The following is a 22,828-nucleotide window of genomic DNA, read 5'->3' on the forward strand; positions in this document are numbered from 1 at the left end:
TGTAACTAGTAATTCGATTAGTGATGATGTTTAATAGCGATCCAGTATTCTAAGTTTTAATTGTCTTGTTATACAAGCGCGTATGGCAAGGCGAAAAGTTCATAAGAGTCGCCCCCTTATGGAAGTACTTGAGGTAGAGCGAGAGCCACATCTTAGTGTTGGAAATGAAGTTCCACCTCAGGTTCAGGAAGAAGAGATTGAACATGAATCGCATAATGAGCAAACTCAAGAGTCAAGTGCCAATCCAAATGTGGGACATTCAGATAGAGTTATACCACTAGGGGCTAACGTAGCTCCAGCATTTTTAGACCCTAGTGTGCAGCGCCTTTTAGAGTCAGTGGCTAGCCTAGCGGAGAGGCAAACTCGCATTCTTGAACAACATAATGCAGCACAGTCTAGGCCATTTGTGCAACCTATAGAGAACCGCCTCACTGCAATTGAGAGGTTCAAGAAGTTGGGGGCTCCATCATTTTCTGGATCGCCCAATCCTATGAAGGCAGAGGCCTGGTTAAGGAGGGTAGAGCATGTATTTTCTGTGATGGAAGTATCAGAAGGGCAATGAGTTGCACTTACTAGTTTTATGCTGGTGGAGGAGGCTGAATATTGGTGGGAGGCCACGCAACGCCTACTTACGGCAGGTGGCACCGAAGGATTGACCTGGAACCAATTCACTAAGGTTTTCAATGACAAGTACTTTCCAGCTACCTATCGGTATGAAAAAGAGAGAGAGTTCCTTCGGCTAGAGCAAGGGGATTTGACTGTAGCTCAGTATGAAGCTAAGTTCATTTCTTTATATCGTTTTGCCCCTTCGTTTGTGGATGATGAGGAGGTCAAATGTCGTCGTTTTACAGATGGGTTGGATTTGGACATCAAATCTCGTATCCGAGTATTGGGAATAACTAACTATTTGACCTTGGTTGATAAAGCCTTAACAGCTGAGAAAGATGTCATAGAAATGAAGTTAGCGGAACAACAGAAGAAGCGCCACCTTAGTTCATCCCATCATGAGAACACATCTAATAGACCGTCAAAGAGAGGTGGTCATGGTTATGGTTCAGTCAAGAGCTCTAGTGTATATTAAAAAAATAGAGAGCATCCCACCCCAACCCAAAGCATTTCTAATCAGCGTCATGGACAGTCTAGTGGGACAGCATCTCAGTTTACTCGAAGTGTTTGCAAGCAATGTGGACGGGCACATACAGACGTTTGTCATACTAGTACCGACTTGTGTTTTCGTTGTGGCCAGAAGGGTCATTTGGTGAAAGATTGCACAGTTCCTAAAATGACTAATTTGGGAGATACACGAGCTTGCTTCAATTGCGGACAACTCGGACATTTGGCTAGAGATTGCACACGAACCGCTTCATCTGCTATTACTGGAGTTGGTAGTAATAGAATTTCAGGTGCCGGCCGAGGGGGAGGCCGAGGGGGAGGTCAGGTTGGGACTAGGTTTGGCAAGCAGAATAAAGGAGATGTTCAATCCGATAGACAAACCTCACAAGGGAGAGTTTTTGCTTTGACTCAGCGGGATGCTCAGGCTAATCCGGAGGTGGTGACAGGTATTATTTATGTGTTCCGTAGGGAGGCACATGTACTTATTGATCCAGGTTCTACACATTCTTTTGTATCTCTATAATTTTCTTTGCATGCTGATAAACCTATTGAACCTCTAGGCTATTGTTTATCCATTACTACTCTTATTGGGCATTGTGCTATAATTGAGGAGGTATATCGTGGTTGTGTATTACAGTTGGGAGATAGGGAGATGGTAGCGGATTTATTGCCTTTAGAGATGCTTGATTTTGATTTGATTTTGGGAATGGATTGGTTGGCTTCTTACCATGCTTCGGTGGATTGTTATAGGAAAGAGGTAGTATTTTCCAATTTTGGGGAACCTGAATTTAGATTTTGTGGAGATCGATATGCGTCCCCATCTTATGTTATTTCTGCTATTACCGCTAGAAAAATGCTAAAGAAGGGGTGCCAAGGATACTTAGCCTATGTGGTTGACTCTGAATTGAGTGGTCTAAGACTGGAGGATTTACCAATTGTGTGTGACTTCGTAGATGTTTTTCCCGATGAACTACCTAGATTACCCCCAGATCGAGAAATTGAGTTTGCTATTGACTTAATTCCTGGAACTGCCCCAATTTCTAGTACACCTTACCGTATGGCCCCAGCGGAACTTAAGGAGCTTAAGATGCAATTGCAAGAGTTATTGGATAAAGGCTTCATTAGGCCAAGTGTCTCGCCTTGGGGATCACCTGTGTTATTTGTGAAGAAAAAAGATGGCCCCATGAGATTGTGCATTGACTATCGGCAGTTGAATAGGGTCACGGTGCGTAATAAATATCCTTTGCCTCGTATAGATGATTTGTTTGATCAACTTCAGGGAGCATGTGTGTTCTCCAAAATCGATCTCAGATCAGGGTATCACCAACTTAAGATTAAGGAAGAAGACATACCAAAAATTGCTTTTCGAACTCCCTACGACCATTATGAATTTCTTGTTATGCCTTTTGGTCTAACTAATGCCCCCATCGCATTTATGGACCTTATGAATAGAGTGTTTCAACCATACCTTGACCAATTTGTGATTGTATTTATTGATGACATACTTGTTTATTCCAAGAGTCAAGAGGATCATCAACAACACTTACGGGTGGTATTGCAGACTTTACGAGAAAGGAAGTTGTATGCGAAGTTTAGCAAATGTGAGTTTTGGTTAGATCGTGTCGTATTTTTGGGGCATGTGATTTCGGGTGAAGGTATTTTTGTGGATCCGAAGAAAATAGAGGCTATGGTGAATTGGGATCGTCCTACTAACGTGACCGAGGTGAGGAGCTTTTTAGGGTTGGCAGGCTACTATCGTAGATTTGTAGAGGGGTTTTCATTGATTGCGGCACCATTAACACATTTGACCCGTAAGAATACCAAATTTGAGCGGACGGAGAATTGTGAAAAGAGTTTTCACGAATTAAAGAAGCGATTAACTTCTGCCCTAGTGCTTACTATTCCATTAAGTGGTGAAGGATTTATTGTTTACAGTGATGCCTCTCATCAAGGGCTCGGTTGTGTGTTGATGCAACATGGAAAGGTAGTGGCCTATGTATCTAGACAATTGAAGAACCATGAACGCAATTATCCCACCCATGATTTAGAGCTCGCAGTAGTTGTTTTTGCTTTAAAGTTGTGGAGACATTATTTATATGGGAAAAATGTGAGATATATACCGATCACAAGAGTTTGAAATATTTATTCACATAAAGGGATTTAAATTTGAGACAAAGGAGATGGGTTGAACTGATTAAGGACTATGACCGCACCATTAATTATCATCCAGGAAAAGCTAATTCGGTGGCCGATGCTCTTAGCCGAAAATCTACAGGGAGATTAACTCACATTCAGGGCATTCAATTTAGTCTCTTACATGAAATAAAATCTATTGGAGTTAAACTAGCAGTTGGGAAGTCAGGATCTTTGTTAGCTACAATTAAAGTGAGACCTTTGTTGGTGGATTGCATTCGAGAAGCCCAAGGAAAAGATTCAGTTTTGGAGAAGACCCGAGCTCGAGTGAAAGATAGTACTCTGTCAGACTTTATTATTAAAGAAGATGGTGTGTTAATGTTTAAAAATCGGTTATGTGTTCCAAATGAGCCCGAGATAAAAAGGGAGATATTAGATGAGGCCCATAATTCACCTTATGCAATGCATCCGGGGAGTACAAAGATGTATCGAAATTTAAGAGAAAGTTATTGGTGGCCAAATATGAAAAGAGAGATAGCAGAATTTGTGTCAAGGTGTTTGGTATGTCAGCAGATTAAAACAGAGCATCAACGCCCAGCCGGTTTACTTCAACCTCTTCTTATACCTGAATGGAAATGGGAGCATATCGCCATGGATTTTGTTTCGGGCCTACCTCGCACACAGAAGGGGCATGACTGTATTTGGGTTGTTGTAGATAGGTTGACCAAATCTGCACACTTTTTGGCTACTAAGAAGAACTTTTCACTTGATCGATTAGCAAAAATTCATGTGGATGAAATTGTGAGATTGCATGGTGTGCCGGTATATTGTTTCAGGCGGAGACTCGCGCTTCACATCCCACTTTTGGCCTAGTCTTCAAAATGCCTTGGGTACTAAATTGAGATTCAGTACAACTTTTCACCCCCAAACCGACGGGCAATCCGAGAGGACAATTCAAACTTTAGAAGATATGTTGAGAGCTTGTGTCCTAGATTTTCGAGGTAGTTGGGATGAACACTTGACCTTAATAAAATTTGCATATAATAATAGTTATCAATTAAGTATTGGAATGGCTCCCTATGAAGCTTTATGTGGGCGAAGATGTAGAACTCCAGTATGTTGGGATGAGGTTGGAGAGAGAAAATTGTTAGGGCCAGAGATTGTTCAAATTACTACCGATAAAGTGCATATTATTTGAGAAAGGTTGAAGGCAGCTCAAAGTAGACAAAAGAGCTATGCAGATAATCGGAGGAGGGATTTGGAATTTCAAGTGGGAGATCATGTATTTTTACGAATCTCGCCATGGACGGGAGTGATGCGATTTGGTAAGAAAGGCAAACTAAGTCCAAGGTATATTGGGCCATTTGAGATACTAGAGTGCATTGGCAAGACTGCTTATCGTTTGGCCTTACCACCTAGTCTGTCTCGCATTCACAATGTGTTTCATGTATCCACGTTGAAGAAGTACATGCCTGACCCATCACACGTGTTAGATTTCCAACCAATCCAACTCAAAGATGATTTGTCTTATGAAAAGGAAGCCATAGAGATTGTGGACATGAAGGATCAAGTACTACGTTCCAAGACTACACCACTAGTAAAGGTATTGTGGAAAAATCATGCTTTGGAGGAAGCTACTTGGGAGCGGAAGGATGATATGAAAATTCGATATCCATATCTTTTTCAAGGTATGAACTAGACTAAATAAATAAATAAATTTCGTGGACGAAATTTTCCTTTAGGGGGGTAGAATTATAATATTCCCAACATTTCATCTAGAGCCAAACACACTCCTATGTTAAACTCCATTTAGGATATCTAAACCCAACTCCAAACTTGATAGTAGGTGTGACCAAACACCCCATTTCAACACAAAAAAGAAAAAAAGAAAAAAAGAGAAGTGCAGATTTTTTTTTCTTCTTCGTTGTCTTCATTCATCCTTCTCTAACTTCTCTCTACATTCTCTCTCATTTTTCCTTTACCTTCTTGGTGGCCAAACACCACACCCTTGCTCCACCCTTACACCACCACCTTAACCCACCATCTCCACCACCGCCGGCCACCTTATCTCGCCGGAAAAAGGGTCCGGTCGGCCACTCCTTAAATCCATCCGAAAATAGCACAATAGAAGTACCAACTCTAGATTTTTCTTAATCTTTTGAAGAATCAAAGCATGGAGTTTATTTTCTTGATAGATTAGAGGCTCGTAATTGGTAAAAATCTTTCTCTAAAAGTTTAGTTTAAAGTTTTACATATTTTGAGTTAGAGATGATGAATTTTTTTTTTTTGTATTTTAGATCTATTATGATTTGGGGTTTGATTGTTGAATTTTATACTCTCAATTAGTTTCTATGAATGTTTTACATGTTGAAAAATGATCAATTTGATGGTTGTTTTGGAGATTAAGATTTTGGGTTAATCTAGGGTTTGAATGTGATGTAAAAATTGGGGATTTTGGTGTTAGAAAATTTATATGTTGAAATTGATTTGATAAATGGTGGATTGGGTATCTCTATGTTCTATGGAGGAATTTTATAAATGATTGAAGAGATTTTACTTAAGTTGTTGAGTTTATAAAAAATGTTGATTTTTGACTTTTGTAGTTAATTGATGGTGGTATTGTGCATATAAATTGATTGGATATTTAAAAAGTTACTAACTCAAAGATGTACAAAGGATGGGTGTTGTGGAGATTGGATAAGTTATTTGTTTGGGTGACTTGAAGTTGGAGGAGTTCTTTAGCTTGTCATTCCTTAGCATAATTTATTTAGGATCATTTTTGTAGATGTTGTAATTTTTCATTGAAAGCTTTTTCCTAATTTTAGGTCCTATTTTATTAATTGTTAGGATTGGAGGAAGGCGTCTTTACACCTCTTGGGAATTAATTTGTAGAGTCTCAATCTACACTTTTGCTATTTTTGGAGGTGAGTATACTTACCATGGAAATTACCTTACCTCTATCTTTATTACAAAGTTTGAAGATGATTTTGAATTAAAGGAAGCAAATGGTACATTTCATCATGATATATGCATAAAAAGAAAAATTATTGAGGCCAATGGTTGAGTTTAAATAAATATCTGATTTCATTTGTATAATGAAGCACTAATTTTTATGAGAACTTATTTAACTTGAGTCTTTCAAATTTTATGATGATTGAATGACAATGAAACGCTATTTGCGGGTATTTATTTTATTGATCATATAACCGAATATAGCCTTCGGGGCCACAAGGGCCAAAATGCTTTGGGGTCCTGGGGATCGAAATGTTTTAAGGACCATAAGGGTCGTTGTATGTATAAGGGGTCCCGGGGACCGAAACGTTGAAACAAGAATTGAAGTGCTACGATGACATGAGTTATGTTCCTATGGTTATGTTTTGGGTAACAGTACCGTCACCACCTAAGTCGTGAGGTAATGCGACCCTAAGGCTATGTAGTGGTTCGTATGATGGACATGAGATCTTAATGTATTGAAAAGTTGTATTTTTGTTTACTTTCATTATTCAAATGTATTTTTTTTTCCTGCCTTATGAGATTCCTTGGAAAAATCTTGATAACGTTTTATGAAAATTATATTTCATCTTATTTATTTATTTATTTATTTTATTTTGTTTAAATTTCAGTCCAATTAAACTCTTATGTTTATTATCTTTATTTTGAACCCAATTGGAAGGAGCAAGTTTTATAACTCTATGGTATTGGTATACTCATTGAGCTTTAGCTCATTCTTTTTAAATAATTTTTTTTTTCAGATTCATAGACTTTTGTGTGGCTCGCCTCAACTTGGAAGACTAGAAATTTTTTGAAGGATCAAAGGTGCGCATCTTATAGTTGAGGTTTTGCTTAGGGTCATTCTAGGATGTAAGTTTATCTTTTATTTTTTTTATGAAGGAGGTTGATTGTAAATAATTGCTCATGAAGTTGGATGTATTGATGGATTCGTGAATAGTATGTATTATTTTTGGGGAGGAAATGCTTGGGAACTATCTTGTAGCATGATAATACTTTTTGTCTTTGAATAGATCATCTCATACATGTTGGGCAATTGAAAGGTCTTATGCACTTTTGGTGATGTGGTGATGTGATGTAAGGATTATATAGGAATTGTGGTGTAAAGGTGCTATAGCGTTTGAGGTGCACCTTCTTGGCGGGGTTTTGCCTTGCCAAGATTGGGTCGTTACAACTGTCGCTTGAGACCCCTCACGTCCCCTTTCTCCGGTACTGGAATCGTCTGAAACTAGTTGAAAACTCCATTGCCGGTGAACCTCGCGTCTTCCACTAGGCTTTGTTAATGCCTTTAGTCATACCACGGCAGAAACTCCTTCTACTTGAACGTCAATAGTCGCCGGTAAGAACCCATAACCAAGACCTTTAATTTTCAATCTTGCCTCAAAGAGATTTCCGAAAGACCTGGTTCTACTGTCCACCTCTAATAGACCTCCACACTTCGTCTCAATCCATTGAAAAATCGTGTTAGTCCAGAAACCAGGGGTGACTCCAAGGCTTGGCCAGGGCTGTCACCCGAACCCCCTGGCTGAATTTATTATTATTATTATTATTATTATTATATAAATATTAGATTTTAGGAAAAAAATTAGTAATTGAACCCACTAAAATACAACTTTGCACCCATAGTTTTAAATCCTACTCTTTTGAACCCACTATTTGATAGTGTTGATAATGAGCTTATTATGCAATGATTTTGAACTCAGGGGCGGCTCCAAGGCTTGGCCAGGGGTGTCACCCGAACCCCCTGGCTGAATTTTTATTATTATTATTATTATTATTATATAAATATTAGATTTTAGGAAAAAAATTAGTAATTGAATCCACTAAAATACAATTTTGAACCCATAGTTTTAAATCCTACTCTTTTGAACCCACTATTTGATAGTATTGATAATGAGATTATTATGCAACGATTTCAAAATATGAAATCTCGTCGTGGTCAATTGTAGAAGCTCGTGTATTAGCATGTCTTTTTGCTTAAATAATAGTATAAATATATTGAAATATTTTTGTTTATAATTTTAGAATTTAAATTAATTTGTTGATTTTTTTCTCCATATGTGATATAATGATTAATGTGAATTTTCTGTAAGATATATGGTATTTAAGTTTTTGATTGACACCACTAACAAAAATTCCTGGAGTCTTCACTGCCAGAAACTAAAAGGTAAATCACAAATAAAGACCCATCCTCCATTTGAAGCAATGACATTGGCCCTTCTGTGCTTTTCATTTGACCAGCTCTCCAAACTCACCGCAATGCTCCTATGAAAGAAACACATTCCCTGGCCACCATAGTAATCCGCCTCCTCAATGCTTTTTGGAACAAACAGAGCGCTGTTTAATTGAAAAGGCCACTGAGAAATATTAGATTTAAAAGATCGACATAGCTCCTTCTCAATCTATGCCCATTCATTGAAGAAATCAGTCTGGTGCAGACCACCACCTTGCGCATCTCCATAATAGAGCTACTGCCTCCCAAGGGATCTATTTTAGAGCTGAGCACAGCTGCATACGAAGCACCTCTGTATGCCCCTGTTTTCTGCTGATCAGACCTGTCCACTCTTGTGATGCCTGTGTGAGTCCTTGATGAATCATGATCACTTGGATACTTCCTTTCCCCATCATCCTTAACCCTGGAATCTCTATGAATAATTCTTTCAAACATGTTGGCCACTGTCATCCACCCTTGACCATCAACCCCTGCCGGAAGAATAATGTTACTTCTTCGTACCCCAGCCACCCATTTAGACAACTCGACAAAGACACCACCCTTGTTGCTGTATTTCTGAAGACAAAATACTGTTGAACTGCTGCTATACTTGCTGAAAAATGGTCAATCCTTGCACCATCTCCAAACCTGTCGCAAACCATGCATTGCCCAAAAAATTCCCCCCTAAATTGATCTTGATGGAATAACTTCTGAGTCGATTCCTCTCAATGATCTCCACTAAACTACCTCTGGATTCTCTATCAACCTGAATGATGATAAGCTTTTGTTCGATACGTAACTCTGAAGCTCCCCCACGATACTTCTGCATTTTTTATTTGATGACCCCCATAATAGTTCACTGAACCCTGTCCGTAGATTTTTCAATGGAGTGATAGAATGAACCTGAAAAACCATCCAATCCTGGAAAACTATCAACTAACACAGAGACAGTTTGAATAGCTTTAGCTCAAGAAGCACTTGTATTCTAATTCTTTATTAAGTGTATTCCATAAAACTGGAATCCTGGTGCTTACAAATGTTTGCTCTTGAGAGCCTTTGTCCAAACTGTATGGTTGTTTGTGTTTTCTATTTTTGAAGGGGGTATTACCATTATATATGAAATAATAGTTTGAGAAAGTGAGAGAGGATAGAGAGAGAGAGAGAGAGAGACAATGAATTGTTGTTTGTCTGTCAAAACTATGTGTATATTACAAAGAGAAGGCACTCTCTTTATAGAGAGAGTTATGGTGCATTGGATGCTCACCGAAAGCATAAAGAATAAAGCATAAAGAATAAAGTAAAGTGCTAATAATTAAAGCTATACACTAATATTAATATTACAATTATACACTAACATCCCCCCACAAACTCAAGGAGGGAAAGCATCAACCAAGTTGAGTTTGGAAACAAGATCACTGAAGCGGCCAGGAGGATGAGCCTTAGTGAAGATATCAGCGGGTTGATCAACGGAAGCAATAGGGAGAAGATGAACAGAACCACAGGTAACATGCTGGCGAATGAAATGACAATCAATCTCAATATGTTTGGTGCGATCATGAAAAACATCATTGTGAGCAATCTGAATGGCACTCTGATTGTCACAATAGAGAAGGGTAGGATCAGAAGAAGAAACACCCATATCAGCAAGGAGCCAGCGAAGCTAGAGAAGTTCCTGAGTAGTATCAGCAAGAGCTCGGTATTCAGTTTCGGTGCTAGAGCGGGCAGTGAGGGATTGTTTTTTGCTACGCCAAGCAAGAAGAGAATCCCCTAAGAAGAAGCAGAATCCCGTGGTGGAGCGTCGATCCGTAGGATCTCCAGCCCAATCAGCATCGAAAAAGGCACGCAGTTCAAGAAATGAGGAAGCAGAGAAGTAAAGGCCATGGAACAGAGTGCCTTTGAGGTAGCGAAGGATGCGGAGTAGAGCCGTATAGTAGGGAGTGCGAGGAGCCGACATGTACTGACTGACAATGTGAACAGCATAGGCAATGTCAGGACGAGTTACTGTGAGATAGACAAGACTGCTGACGAGCTGGCGATAAAGAGTAGCATCAGAGAGAAGAGTCCCATCGAGAGGAGTGAGACGAATCTGAGGATCAACTGGAGTAGAGGTAGTTTTGCAATTAGTAAGACCAGCACGAGCCAGAAGATCGAATGCATATTTGGCCTGGGACAAATAGGAACCAGTAGAATCATGAGAGACTTCAAGGCCTAAGAAGTAGTTAAGAGTACCAAGGTCCTTCATCTCAAACTGTCGGTGGAGAAACTGTTTGAAGTGGAGAATACTAGCTTCATCATTACCCGTGATAATCATGTCATCCACATACAGAAGAAGAAGAGTGGTACCATGAGAAGTAGTCCAGATAAAAATAGCAAAGTCATAGGAGCTAGAGGTGAACCCGAAGTCATGAATGGTAGAACTGAACGTAGCAAACCAAGCACGAGGCGCTTGCTTGAGGCCATAGAGAGCACGCTGTAGTTTGTAAACCTGATGAGGTGGAAAAGTGGACCCAGGTGGAGGTTGCATGTAGACCTCCTCAAGAAGATGACCATTGAGGAAAGCATTTTTGACATCCATCTGAAAGAGCCCCCAGTGGCGAGCAGCAGCAACAACAAGTAAACTGCGAACAGAGGTAAGCCGAGCAACAGGAGAGAATGTCTCCTCATAATCAATACCATATTCCTAGTTGAAACCCTTGGCAACAAGACGAGCTTTGTAGCGTTCAATAGAGCCATCAGAATGTGTTTTGATTTTGTAAACCCATTTGCAGCCAATCGCAGTCTTGCCAGGAGGAAGATCAACAAGATCCCAAGTATGAGCTTTGTCCAAGGCTTGGAGTTCATCAGTCATAGCTTGTTGCCAAAGAGGATTAGTACAAGCCTCACGATAGGAGGTAGGTTCATAAGTAGAGAAGGCAGCAGATCCAACAATATAATCACGAAGATGGATAGGAGGTTGAGTTACCCGGCGTGGTCGACCCATAGGAGGATCGGTGGGAGGAAGAACCGGTGAAGAAGGAGGTGTGGCAATAAGAGGTAGACCTTCAGGGAGAGCAGGCCGGACAGGATCAGGAGTGAGCAAGGGCGTCTCGATGAAGGAGGAACCTGTATCAAAATCAGCAGAGAAAAGATCTATGGAAGGATTAGTAAACAGGACAGTAGTGGAAAGTGCAGGTAAGTGAAAGGAGGATAGCGAGGAAAACATTTGGTGCTCCCAAAAAACGACATGGCGGGAGATACGAAGACGGTTAGAGAGAGGATCCCAACAGCGAAAGCCTTTATGTTCAATTCCATACCCAAGAAAGCAACAAAGACGAGAACGAGGTTCAAGCTTGGTGTGTTCATGGGATTGAAGTAGAACAAAGCAGGCAGAGCCAAAAACCCGGAGATTGGCGTAAGGAGGGGGAGTGCCATGCAGACGTTCAAAGGGAGTTTGATTATGGATGACAGGGGTAGGAGCATAGTTGATAGTGTAAACAGCAGTGAGGGCCGCTTCCCCCCAAAAGTTTTCAGGGCAGGAAGAAGAGAGAAGGAGAGCGCGGGTAGTGTCAAGAATATGCCTATGTTTGCGTTCAGCGCGGCCATTTTGCTGGGATGTGCCAGCACAAGAACGATGAGGCAGTGTACCATGATACTGAAGAAAGGAAAGGAAATCTGAATCCCGATATTCCATAGCATTGTCAGAGCGAAAAATTTTGATGACTTTGGAGAATTGGGTGTGGACCATTTGGGCAAATTTATAATAAATGTGTTTAAGTTCAGACCTATTTTTTATGAGAAAAAGCCAAGTAAACCGGGAAAAATCATCAATAAAAACAAAAAAATAGCGGGATCCCCCCATAGTAGTAGTAGGAGAGGGCCCCCAAATATCCGAATGTATAAGATCAAAAGGTGCAAGGGAAACAGAAGTACTTTTATTAAATGATAAAGCAGGTTGTTTGGCAAGTTAACAGGGTATACAATCGAAATTATCGAGAATTACATGACCCAACTGACCACTAGAAACCAAAGACTTTAAGCGATTAATAGAAATATGCCCTAAGCGACAATGCCAAAGATGAAAGGGAGATAATGAGGAAGTAGATGTAGGAGCAGCGATCTGAGGAGAGGCAGGAACATGAAGGCGAATGAGTTCATAGAGACGCCCATGCTTACGGCCGATCCCAATAGTCTGCCCCGTCTGAGGGTCCTGTACCAAACAATCAGTAGCAGAAAATGTGACAGTTAGACCAAGTTCACATAATTGACCAATGGAAATAAGGTTTAAGGTAAGAGCAGGGATATGATAAACTTGAGGTATAGATAAAGAAGAGGTGGAAACAGTACCAACATGACGGACAGACATGAGGGAACTATCAGCAGTATGTATTGGGGGAATATGAGGAGATAAAGATAAGGAAGAAAAGATAGTAGAACTGGAGGTCATATGATTACAACAGGCAGAGTCAAAATACCAAGAAGAGTTACCTGGGATTACAGACAAAGCAGTAGGAGGAGGTGTACCAGATGGGGAGAGAAGTTGTTTGAGCATGACCTCGACATCCGTCGGAGAAAAGCGAGGGGTAGACGGAGCAGGTGACTTAGAGAACCCCGCAGAAGCGGCAGTATCAGTGTGATGAGACTGATTCCCAGAAGCAGCAGCAGCAGTGTGATGAGACTGATTCCCGGAAGCAGCAGTAGCAGTGTGATGAGACTGAGTCCCGGAATGATAAAAGCTTCCCCGGGAAGAGCCATCGTGAGAGGAGTGGCTATTGGAGGATGAGCGGGATGGATTGCGAAAACAATCCTGTTGCAGATAACCAGGACCAAGTTTGTTGCAGTAGCGGCAGGATCTGACGGGGCAATTGACCAGGAGATGGGTTGAAGGAAGGCCTCGATTCTGACAATAGAGGCAAGCAGTGGTCCGCTGGGTAAATGATGGCCGGTACGGAGGAGTGGCAAGAACAGAGTCCACATGATGAGTTTGAAAAGTACCGAGACGAGTCTCCTCTGATAGCAACTCAGAAATTGCTTGTTCAAGAGTGGGCAATGGATGGCGATGAAGCAGAGAGGCACGTACGGGCTCAAAGGAGGAAGTAAGAGCCATGAGAAAGTGCACCAACCTTTGCTGGTTACGATAGATAGTAAATAAAACAGCATCTTCGGGGTTATGCCAAGTTGGTTCTGAAAGAGCAAGCTGATCCCAAACAGAGTACATTTGAGAAAGGAAGTCATTAATGGACTGAGTGGATGCTTGGCGCATGCGGTGAAGTTGGTTCTGAAGTTGATATTGATGGGCAAGACCAGTAGTCTGGTATTGTTCTTTCAAAAAATCCCTGATGTCTTTTGCAGGAGTTGCTATAGAGTCAAGCTGAAAGCGACCAAACTGAAGACTGATAGAGGTAACAGAGGTATTACGAAACCAAGTAATGATTTGGTAATTCTTACTGTCCCATTCCTCAAGTCGGTCTTCAAATGTAGCAATAGGAGCAGTAGTTTCATTAGTGTCACTGTCTTTCACTGGTTTAATCACATCCCCGGTGACAATTCGCCAGAGCTTCTTTCCTTTGAGGAAGGAGGACATGGCTTGGGCCCACAGAACATAGTTTGAATCATTCAAAATAACAGACATGGGATGGGAGACATCATGACGATCCATAATACTAGTTGAGTAGGGTTTAAAGTAATAGGAATAGACCTGTAGGAGCAAAATTAGGTAAAACAGAGTGTACCAGTGAGTCCGAAAGGGCGAAAATAGCAAGGAAAGGTATGCTGGACAGAGATGATGTCAGCAATGATGTCAGCGGCGCACGTTAGCAAAGTGTAGGGAGGAACACGTTAGCAGGAAGCGCCGGCGCACGATAGCGGTCAGGCGCAGGCGCGGCGCACGGTAGCTGTTTTGGCGCACGCGGGTGCACACTAGTGAAGCGGCGCACGAGAGGAGTACAATAGCAGGCTCGGGGTACGGGAGAGGCAGGGCTGACGTCAGCCGCGGGCGTGTGGGCGCGTGGCGGAAGTAAGCAACAACAGATGGCGCGTGCGAGAGTGGTGGCGGAAGTGGTGACGCGCAGAGGACAAAGGCGGCGCGTGTGGGCGCGTGGAAGGTTTTCTGAGGACGGGCTTGGTGCCGTTGGAATCGTGAGGAAATTCCGAGCGGTTTGATGTAGTGCCACTGTGTACGGGACTAAACACCAAAATCGAAAATTGCCAGAAATGTAACACTGGGCTCTGATACCATGAAATAATAGTTTGAGAAAGTGAGAGAGGATAGAGAGAGAGAGAGAGACAATGAATTGTTGTTTGTCTGTCAAAACTATGTGTATATTACAAAGAGAAGGCACTCTCTTTATAGAGAGAGTTATGGTGCATTGGATGCTCACCGAAAGCATAAAGAATAAAGTAAAGTGCTAATAATTAAAGCTATACACTAATATTAATATTACAATTATACACTAACAATATAAATAATAATAAATAATCAAAAAAAAAAAACAAGGATTAGTACCTATACTCTAGATTCTGAAATCGTTCAATTTGCAATTTTTTTACTGTTAGTAACCATACAAAGGGCTCATGTATTGTTATGTGAACCTTCTTGTCAGACCACCTCCAGTGTTTCAGACTTATCATGATTCATGAGTATAAATACTTGGTAAATCCACCCTTGCCTTTGTCAAGAGATTGGTCTATCTATCCAGTCGTATTAATATGTGTTCATCACCTTAGGGGTACAAATTGGACCTTTTAGACCATTAACCAAATAATTGATATTCGAGTCTCAATTGAGTAGCAAGCAATCATATCAAGGACTGATTTTTTCTTTTCACGGAAATTTTAATTTGCAGCAAAGAATTTTGGAGTCACAGAATTTGTGAATCCAGAAGACCATGACAAACCAATACAACAGGCTATTGTTGACCTTACCGATGGTGGTGTTGACTACAGTTTTGAGTGCATTGGAAATGTCTCTGTAATGAGAGCTGCTTTGGAGTGCTGTCACAAAGTAAGTTGTCCTGATTTGGTTACTCAAGTCATGCTTATATATTGCTGTAGTTGATATATACACATCTGATTTTTTTCTGACTTAAAAATAAAAAATCTGGGATGGGGTACCTCTGTTATTGTGGTGTTGCTGGTGCTGGTGCTGGTGCTGGTGCTGGTGCTGGTGCAGAGATTTCCACTCGTCCTTTCATGCCGGTGACTGGCTGTGTTTGGAAAGGAACATCATTTGGTGGTTTCGAGAGCCGTTCACAGGTGCCTTGGCTTGTCAACAAGTACATGAGGAAGGTAAACTAAATACATACCATTTATGTACAAGTTCCATTGTTCCTTGGTGGAGTTTGTCATTACTAAAATCTTTTTGTTTAACAGGAAATCAAGGTTAACGAATACATCCCCACAATTTGACTCTTGCAGAGATCAACAAAGCATTTGACTTGATGCATGAAGGGGCTTGTCTCCGCTGCGTGATGAACATGAAAGCATGAGATGAACAATCCAGTCCTATCACCTCTGTTAATTACACTAACCAGGCATGAAATGGTCAGTCTGGTCCTATCGCCCGTCTTATAGTACTTGATAGAGAGCCTTTTGTCTGTTTTTTTTTGTTTTTTTGGGCTGTGGTGGCTGAGAAAAATCGAGGGCAAGCTATCTAGAAACCTAGTTAAGGATGGTTTGTGTGTTCTGTCTTTACATCCTTCGAAAGGATTTTGTGCTATCTTATACTATATGACACTGCTGTCTATTTGCATTCTGTGCATGATGTTGCAGGAAAGATAGTGTAGTTTCCAAAACGTTGAATAGATCCAACGAATTGTAAATCGGTTGTGATGATACAAAAGTGTGTGGATCAACCGTGCTAACTGCTAACTGCGACTCAACAGAGCAGCTGCGAATCTTTTTGCAGATCTGTGGACGGTTGTATTTGGTTACCTGATTCAGAGGTAGTCCTCACATCAAAGTGAGTTTTTCCATGCATTTTGGTCAGTTTTATTTTATTTTTTTTTAAAACAAAAATTCATATTTCAGGGAGGAGTTGCAGCAATCTTTGAAGTAAAAACTCAATGTAAACGACAATCGTTGGGTACTCAGTTATAGGCAATTCAAAAGATGCAAAAGAAAGAAAGCTAGCTGAAAATAAGAAGTTGATTGCAAGAAACTGCAGCAGCTAAAGAAAGCAGCTGAACTTAGGCACCATTTTTCAAGTTTCAGTGATACCCTTTGTCGTCACAGCAGCAGGTGAGTGGTTTCTTATCATTATTATTATTTTCAGTTTCCTAGTCTATATACAGAGTTCATCTAGGTTGATCAAATTAAACAGCCATTTGATAACATGGAGTTGTGCCTGCGCCGGTGCGCTCCATTGTTGACATCATGAACCCCTTTTTCAGGTTATCATCATCATTATCACCGTGATATGCATATCCACCATGGCTGGTCAGATCCATCCCCGCCATCTCATCGTCATTTGATATCCTCAACAGCTTCAACTTGTGTAGCACCAAGAATAATGTCCCCATGGTAACACTCACCCACCCTGCAATCACTACAATCTGAACCACATGTGCCGCCAGAAGCTTACCACCACCACCCATAAGCAGCCCGTAAGGCCTCCCCGGTCTGCCGGAGTAAATCTCATTCACATACTCCTTCTTGGCAAACAATGCAGTGAAAATTATCCCCCACGCTCCACACCCTGCATGAAGCTGTGCCGCTTCCAATGGATCATCGTACTGTAGTTTCTCAGCAAGCTTGTCACATCCAATGAGTACCCAAGCGGCCACAAATCCACAAATGATGGCTGCCCACGGGTCCACAACCGCGCAACCGGCAGTGATGGCAGCAAACCCACCTAGCAAACCATTGCAGACATCAATTAGGTTCCAATGGCCGACCAGCAACCGTTTTCCAAAGAGAGTAGTGAGTGCAGCCATGCATCCAGAGAGCGTTGTGGTGGCGGCGGTTCTTCCGACTGCGCTCCACTGACCGTAATACGAACCACTCTCTCCTCCGTATGACTTCAATATGTTGAGAAATGAACCTGCGTTGAATCCATACCAGCCAAACCATAACAAGAAGGTGCCTAAAACAACCAATGTCCCACTATGCCCACGCAGAGGGACTGGCTTGCCAGAATGATCGAACCGGCCTATACGAGGGCCTTCAATGAGTGCACCCCACAACCCAGCAATGCCTCCGACCATGTGAACGACACCAGACCCAGCAAAATCGATAACCCCAGATCCAAATAGGAGGGTATTAGGTCGTGCAGGGCTAGCCCAACCATCACTGGACCAGAACCAATGAGATACAACTGGATATACAAAACCTGTCAAGAAAGATGAGTATATCAGGTATGCCACAAACTGGGTTCGCTCGGCGATCGAGCCGCTGGTGATTCCTGCAGCAGCGATGGCAAAACACCATTGATAGAGGAAGTAACTGTAGTCGAAGGAAGGAGTAGGAAAATTGTTGAGGCCGAACAAATGTTTGCCGATGAAGCCGTTGGAAGGGGCACCAAAGGCTAAGGCGAAACCGAAAAGGTAGTAGAAGAGGCCACCAGTGGCTGCGTCAAGGACGTTGGTGAGCATGATGTTCATCGTGTTTTTGGCGCGGACCGAGCCTGCGCATAGCATGGCAAAGCCGAGTTGCATTGAGAATACCAGGTACGCTGAGAAGAGGAGGTACGTGGTGTCGACTGCGAAGGCTGTGCCGATGAACTTGTTTGAAACTGTGTCGAATTGGCTGCAAATGAACTCGGCAGCCGCGGTGGCATTGGTGGCGCCACCCAAGAGTTGGGTTAGATTGGCAGCAGAGCAGGAGAGAGCCGCCATGAGATAGATCTGGGGAGAGAGAGAGAGAGAGAGAGAGAGAGAATGGAGAAGAATATTATATGGAGTTTTGGTTTTGAATGCTACTACTACTGATAATATATATACACGTGTGTGCTTATAGATAGTGAGTGAATGAAGAATATATGGTGTGCCTGTAATTTCATGTTAGCGGTGTGCCTAATCAATAGCAGGGTCTAAGGAATACATGAAACTAAAAACAATAAAATAATAGAAAAATGAGATAATCTCATTAGATAAACACACGATCATACGATGTTCCTGACTCGTAGAGTAATTTCTCGAATATATGGAGAGATTTAGAAGGGCTTCGGAAAGATCAAGATTCTCGAAGATTTCGTAGCTGAGAATCGTAGACCAACAAACTTGTTAGATTTAAGTGGGACTTTTCCTTCATAATATTGAAAATCAAACCAAAATTCTTTTAACTTTTGTTCTTTATTATGTTTCAGTTATAACAATTTTAACTTTATACTTTTAAATATATCTTAATTTGGTCGTTCCATTAATGTCATTAAAATTAGGCACGTGACTAAATTATAAGTACTTTCAAAATTTATTAGTTAATCCCTTTATAACATAGTATTATAGCTAATCTCTTTTCAAAAATGCCAGATGTCCCAAAAATGTGGGTCCCATGAGACATTTGGTAAAACTTTTGGTAGAATATTTGGGGTTTCTATCATTACTCATCTCTTTTTTAAATTTTGTTACAAAATTTACAAAAAAACCAGTTCATGTATAAGCACATAACACATTTATTAAATTTTTATAACAATGATACTAGTTATTGATTGTTTTAGGATAATAATACTGTTATCTAGTGATTTTATTTTCACTTTGTCTCTCTTATCTCAGTGACAAAGTGTAAACGTGATCGACATTATTGCCCTAACAATTTAATAAATGGATCATGTACTTTACACATAATTTGATTTTTTAGAAATTCTTAACAGAATCCAAATAAAAATATTTAACTGTAATAAGATAATACTTTTGAGGGGTAACCTGTTGAGTTTTGAAATTCTAAGGAAACAAAATGTAAATGAGTCATAATTTAAGAGGGTTTACTGTAATTTATTCATAATTTTTTTTTTTCGTGAGTAGTGTTACTTTAATCAAAGAGTTAAGACTCAATTTTTAACTTTTTTTCATATCTTCTATAATAATCAATCAATTTTCTTTTTCACATATTGCTGAATTTAAAAAGAGATTTGGTAGTGCATTGGTTGAGGCAGTTGAGAGAGAAGGCAACGGTGATCAATGAGGTGGGAAAGGGGTGACAATGGTGACATTCGGTGGTCGGTGGTAGTTGGCAATGGTGGCCGCGGGTAGAAGGAGATAATAGCGGGTAAGGAGACAATTTTTATTTTGTTTTTAAGATTTTTATCCAGTGATTTGGTTAAGAATAAAAAAAAGTAAGAATGATAAGTGTAATGAGAGAAAATCATATTGTAAATAGAATTGTCCTAAGGTGGTGTTTGAGAAAAATGAAAATTAAAAATTAAGTATTAAAAACTATATGTTGAATTTTTTAAGTTGAAAAGTTATTCAACAAATAATTAAGTGTTAAATTAAAACAAATTGTTGGATATGTATAAGATCAAATTTAATTTTTTTTTCAAATTGTATATATTATAATTTTTATATTGTGATGATACGTTGTTAGTGGTAGAGTAGGCATTGGCAGACTTAGTTATGGTGCCAATGACAATAGTGGTAGAGATTAAGGGATAGTGATTGTATTGATGGTGGAAGGGTGATATTGTGGAAATAAAAAGGGGGGTAAGCAATGGTTGAATGATGGTAGTAGATGTAACAACGTTGACAATGGTAGTGGAGGTGGTGCCGGTGGTGGAATTGTTAACTGTGGTGGTAGTATGAAGAAATTAGTGAAATAATGGTAGTACTTATGGTAACAAATGGTGATGAAAGTGGTAGTAATAGTAGTAGTGCTAGTGGTGGCAGCGGCAACAATAGTGATGGTGGTTGTGATAATACTAGTGGCGGTGGTAGTAAATTTATAATAATGTATGTCGATACGTATATTTAATATTTATAAATTTAATTAGAATTAATTAAGTTTAATATTATTGAAATTTTTTAACTTTTAACCTAAATTTTAAGAGTTACTTAGGGCTTGTTTGGTAACCATTTCGTTTTCAGTTTTCAGTTTATATTTATGAAAATTTAAAAAATTGCCATAAAAATTTGTTTGATAATTTTTTTAGTTTATAAATGGTTGTCTCAGTTTATAAATTTGAGAAAAAAACGTAAACTCAAAAAATGAGTTTATGTTGGTTTTTAAATAGAAATTTAAAAATTTGACTAACAATTTTTTTTAATGAATTTTTTTTTCAATTAATTTTTTTTTGATTAAATTTTTTTCAAATAATTTTTTTTTTCAATTAATTTTTTTAATTAATTTTTTTTTCAATTATAATGTGTATGATCCAATTGTCATAAATAATAAAAAATAAATATAAATATTTTAGGCATGAACAAACATAATTTTTAGTTTATATTTTTAATTTTTTTAAAACATTTTGTTCAAACTAAACGCGTTTGTAGTTTATGTTTTTCTAAAAATAAATAAAAATCAGTTTATAAAATTTTTGTAAATATAAACAAACCAAGCACTACCTTAGTTTTTTAAATAATATCGTTATCAAACAGAATTAATTAATTATAATTTATCACCTATTAAATAATATCATTACAGTATTGAATTAGGTTATTAAACACCGCTTAACTTATCCCAAGATAAGTTATCCCTCTTATTGGCAAATCAAACACATTGTACTAAGAATTTAGGAAGTGAAACGATTTTGTTTTAAACATTTATAGATTGTGCACTCTCGTCACAAATCCAGATAATGTTCCATATTAATCTGAGATTAGTATAAATATTGTGCTCGATGATGTCCTAATAGTTCAATTAGCAGTCGATTAATATTTGTTGAAATCGCAAGTAGACACCAACTTAAGTTAGGGCATGGATTCTCTATCTTCAAAAAAAATGATCTTATGTATTATAACAAATGTCTTCTTTAGAAGGTAAAATTTTTAATGTAATATAATACCACGTCAATAGTATTATCGTTTAATAATATCTTAACATTTACTTCTTATGCATATGTGACAATGTATTTTTACTTAATAAGTAGAGATTCATCCCTCTCCTATAGAGTTTATTATTTGTTAATAATACCACTTCACCAACTGTTACACTCAATTTTTACTCATTTAGAAGAAGGCATTTCAACCCATAAACTAGGCTTATAATTGACACGAGTAATTTTACACTGTCAAAAAAGTTACTATTCAAATTTAAAATTAAAAAAATAGTCACATCAACTTATGAAATCGCTCATTATTAAAAAAATAAAAAAATATATAAGAAAGCAAACAATAATTAAGGGTAATGGTATTATTTTTAATAAATAACTGAGAAAATAATTACAAAATTAATGGAATAAAATTGTGAAAATGAAAATTGTGCAACAATTTTCACGTAATGAGAAAAAAAAAACTACAAAATTCTCATTTCCTCATTTCCATTCCATTAGTTTTGTAATTATTTTTTCCATTTTTCATATATTAGATAATATTTTCAAATATTTACGAAATTCACTGATCCAGGATAACTTTTGTGAACACTAGAGAAATACTGAGACAGAAGCAAATATGCAAATTAATCTAATTAAATGCAATGAGATCGAATCAAATCAAATTCAAAAATGTGTTGGTGTCATTAGAGCTCTATGCTTTTGATCACCATCTCCATCTCCATCATATTCATAAGCATATCCACCATGACTGGTTAAATCCATTCCTGCCATCTCTTCCTCAGGAGAAACCCTCAAAAGCTGTAACTTATGCATAACAAAGAACAATGGTCCCATGGTGACGCTCACCCACACAACTATGGCCAAAATCTGGACAAAATGTGTGGCAAGAAGCTTCCCACCACCGCCTATCAACAGCCCGAAGGGCCTCCCTGCATACACCTCGTTCACATACTGCTGCTTGGCAAACAATCCAGTGAAGATAATCCCCCATATACCGCACTGCCATATTTGTTTGGGTGGACAAGAGCTTTGGATTGGACTAATAATCCAATAAAATTATTAATCCGACGTTTAGTTAAACAATTGAAGTACCGACTGACAATCCATCCGGATATGGTATCCCACATATGATAAGTTATTCAATCCCATAGAGGGGGGTGGGATATATATTGGAGGACTAAGCTAAAGTCTGGGCTATTAGTCCTTCCTTATAATCCTAACTCAATCCAAATATAAGATAGAATACATAATCCAAAGGGATTCGTAGTCCTAGGACTATTAGTCATGGGAATGCTAATCCAACTTAATTCAATCCGCCCAAACAAACATGGCCTCAATGAGGTTGTGCCACCTCTAATGGATCGTCGTACTTGATTTTCTCCACCCAATTAGCACCCAAGCTGCCACAAACCTGCAGATGACGCCCACGAGTCTACCACAGAGCAGCCTCCCGTGATTGCCAC

At 39.3% G+C, this 22,828-nt stretch overlaps 1 protein-coding gene and 1 pseudogene across 2 annotated transcripts in view; one reads left to right on the plus strand and one right to left on the minus strand.

Moving 5' to 3' along the window:
- LOC114319201 (alcohol dehydrogenase class-3-like) overlaps window positions 1-18,395 on the plus strand; it is a 59,697-nt pseudogene extending 41,302 nt beyond the window's left edge. The window contains exons 7-11 of the transcript XR_014345554.1: window positions 15,289-15,445; window positions 15,545-15,730; window positions 15,815-16,386; window positions 16,472-16,681; window positions 16,834-18,395. The product of XR_014345554.1 is annotated as an alcohol dehydrogenase class-3-like (transcript). The remainder of the gene's footprint in view (window positions 1-15,288; window positions 15,446-15,544; window positions 15,731-15,814; window positions 16,387-16,471; window positions 16,682-16,833) is intronic.
- Window positions 16,571-18,276, minus strand: AMT1;4 (ammonium transporter 1;4). Its single transcript, XM_028266194.2, has one exon. The coding sequence runs from the start codon at window positions 18,274-18,276 to the stop codon at window positions 16,756-16,758; it is 1,521 nt and encodes a 506-aa protein (XP_028121995.2). The 3' UTR covers window positions 16,571-16,755.
- Window positions 18,396-22,828: the final 4,433 nt, after the last annotated feature.

This window comes from Camellia sinensis, chromosome 12, assembly GCF_055761805.1.
Source record: "Camellia sinensis isolate YWXY chromosome 12, ASM5576180v1, whole genome shotgun sequence".
NCBI classification, from domain to species: domain Eukaryota; kingdom Viridiplantae; phylum Streptophyta; class Magnoliopsida; order Ericales; family Theaceae; genus Camellia; species Camellia sinensis.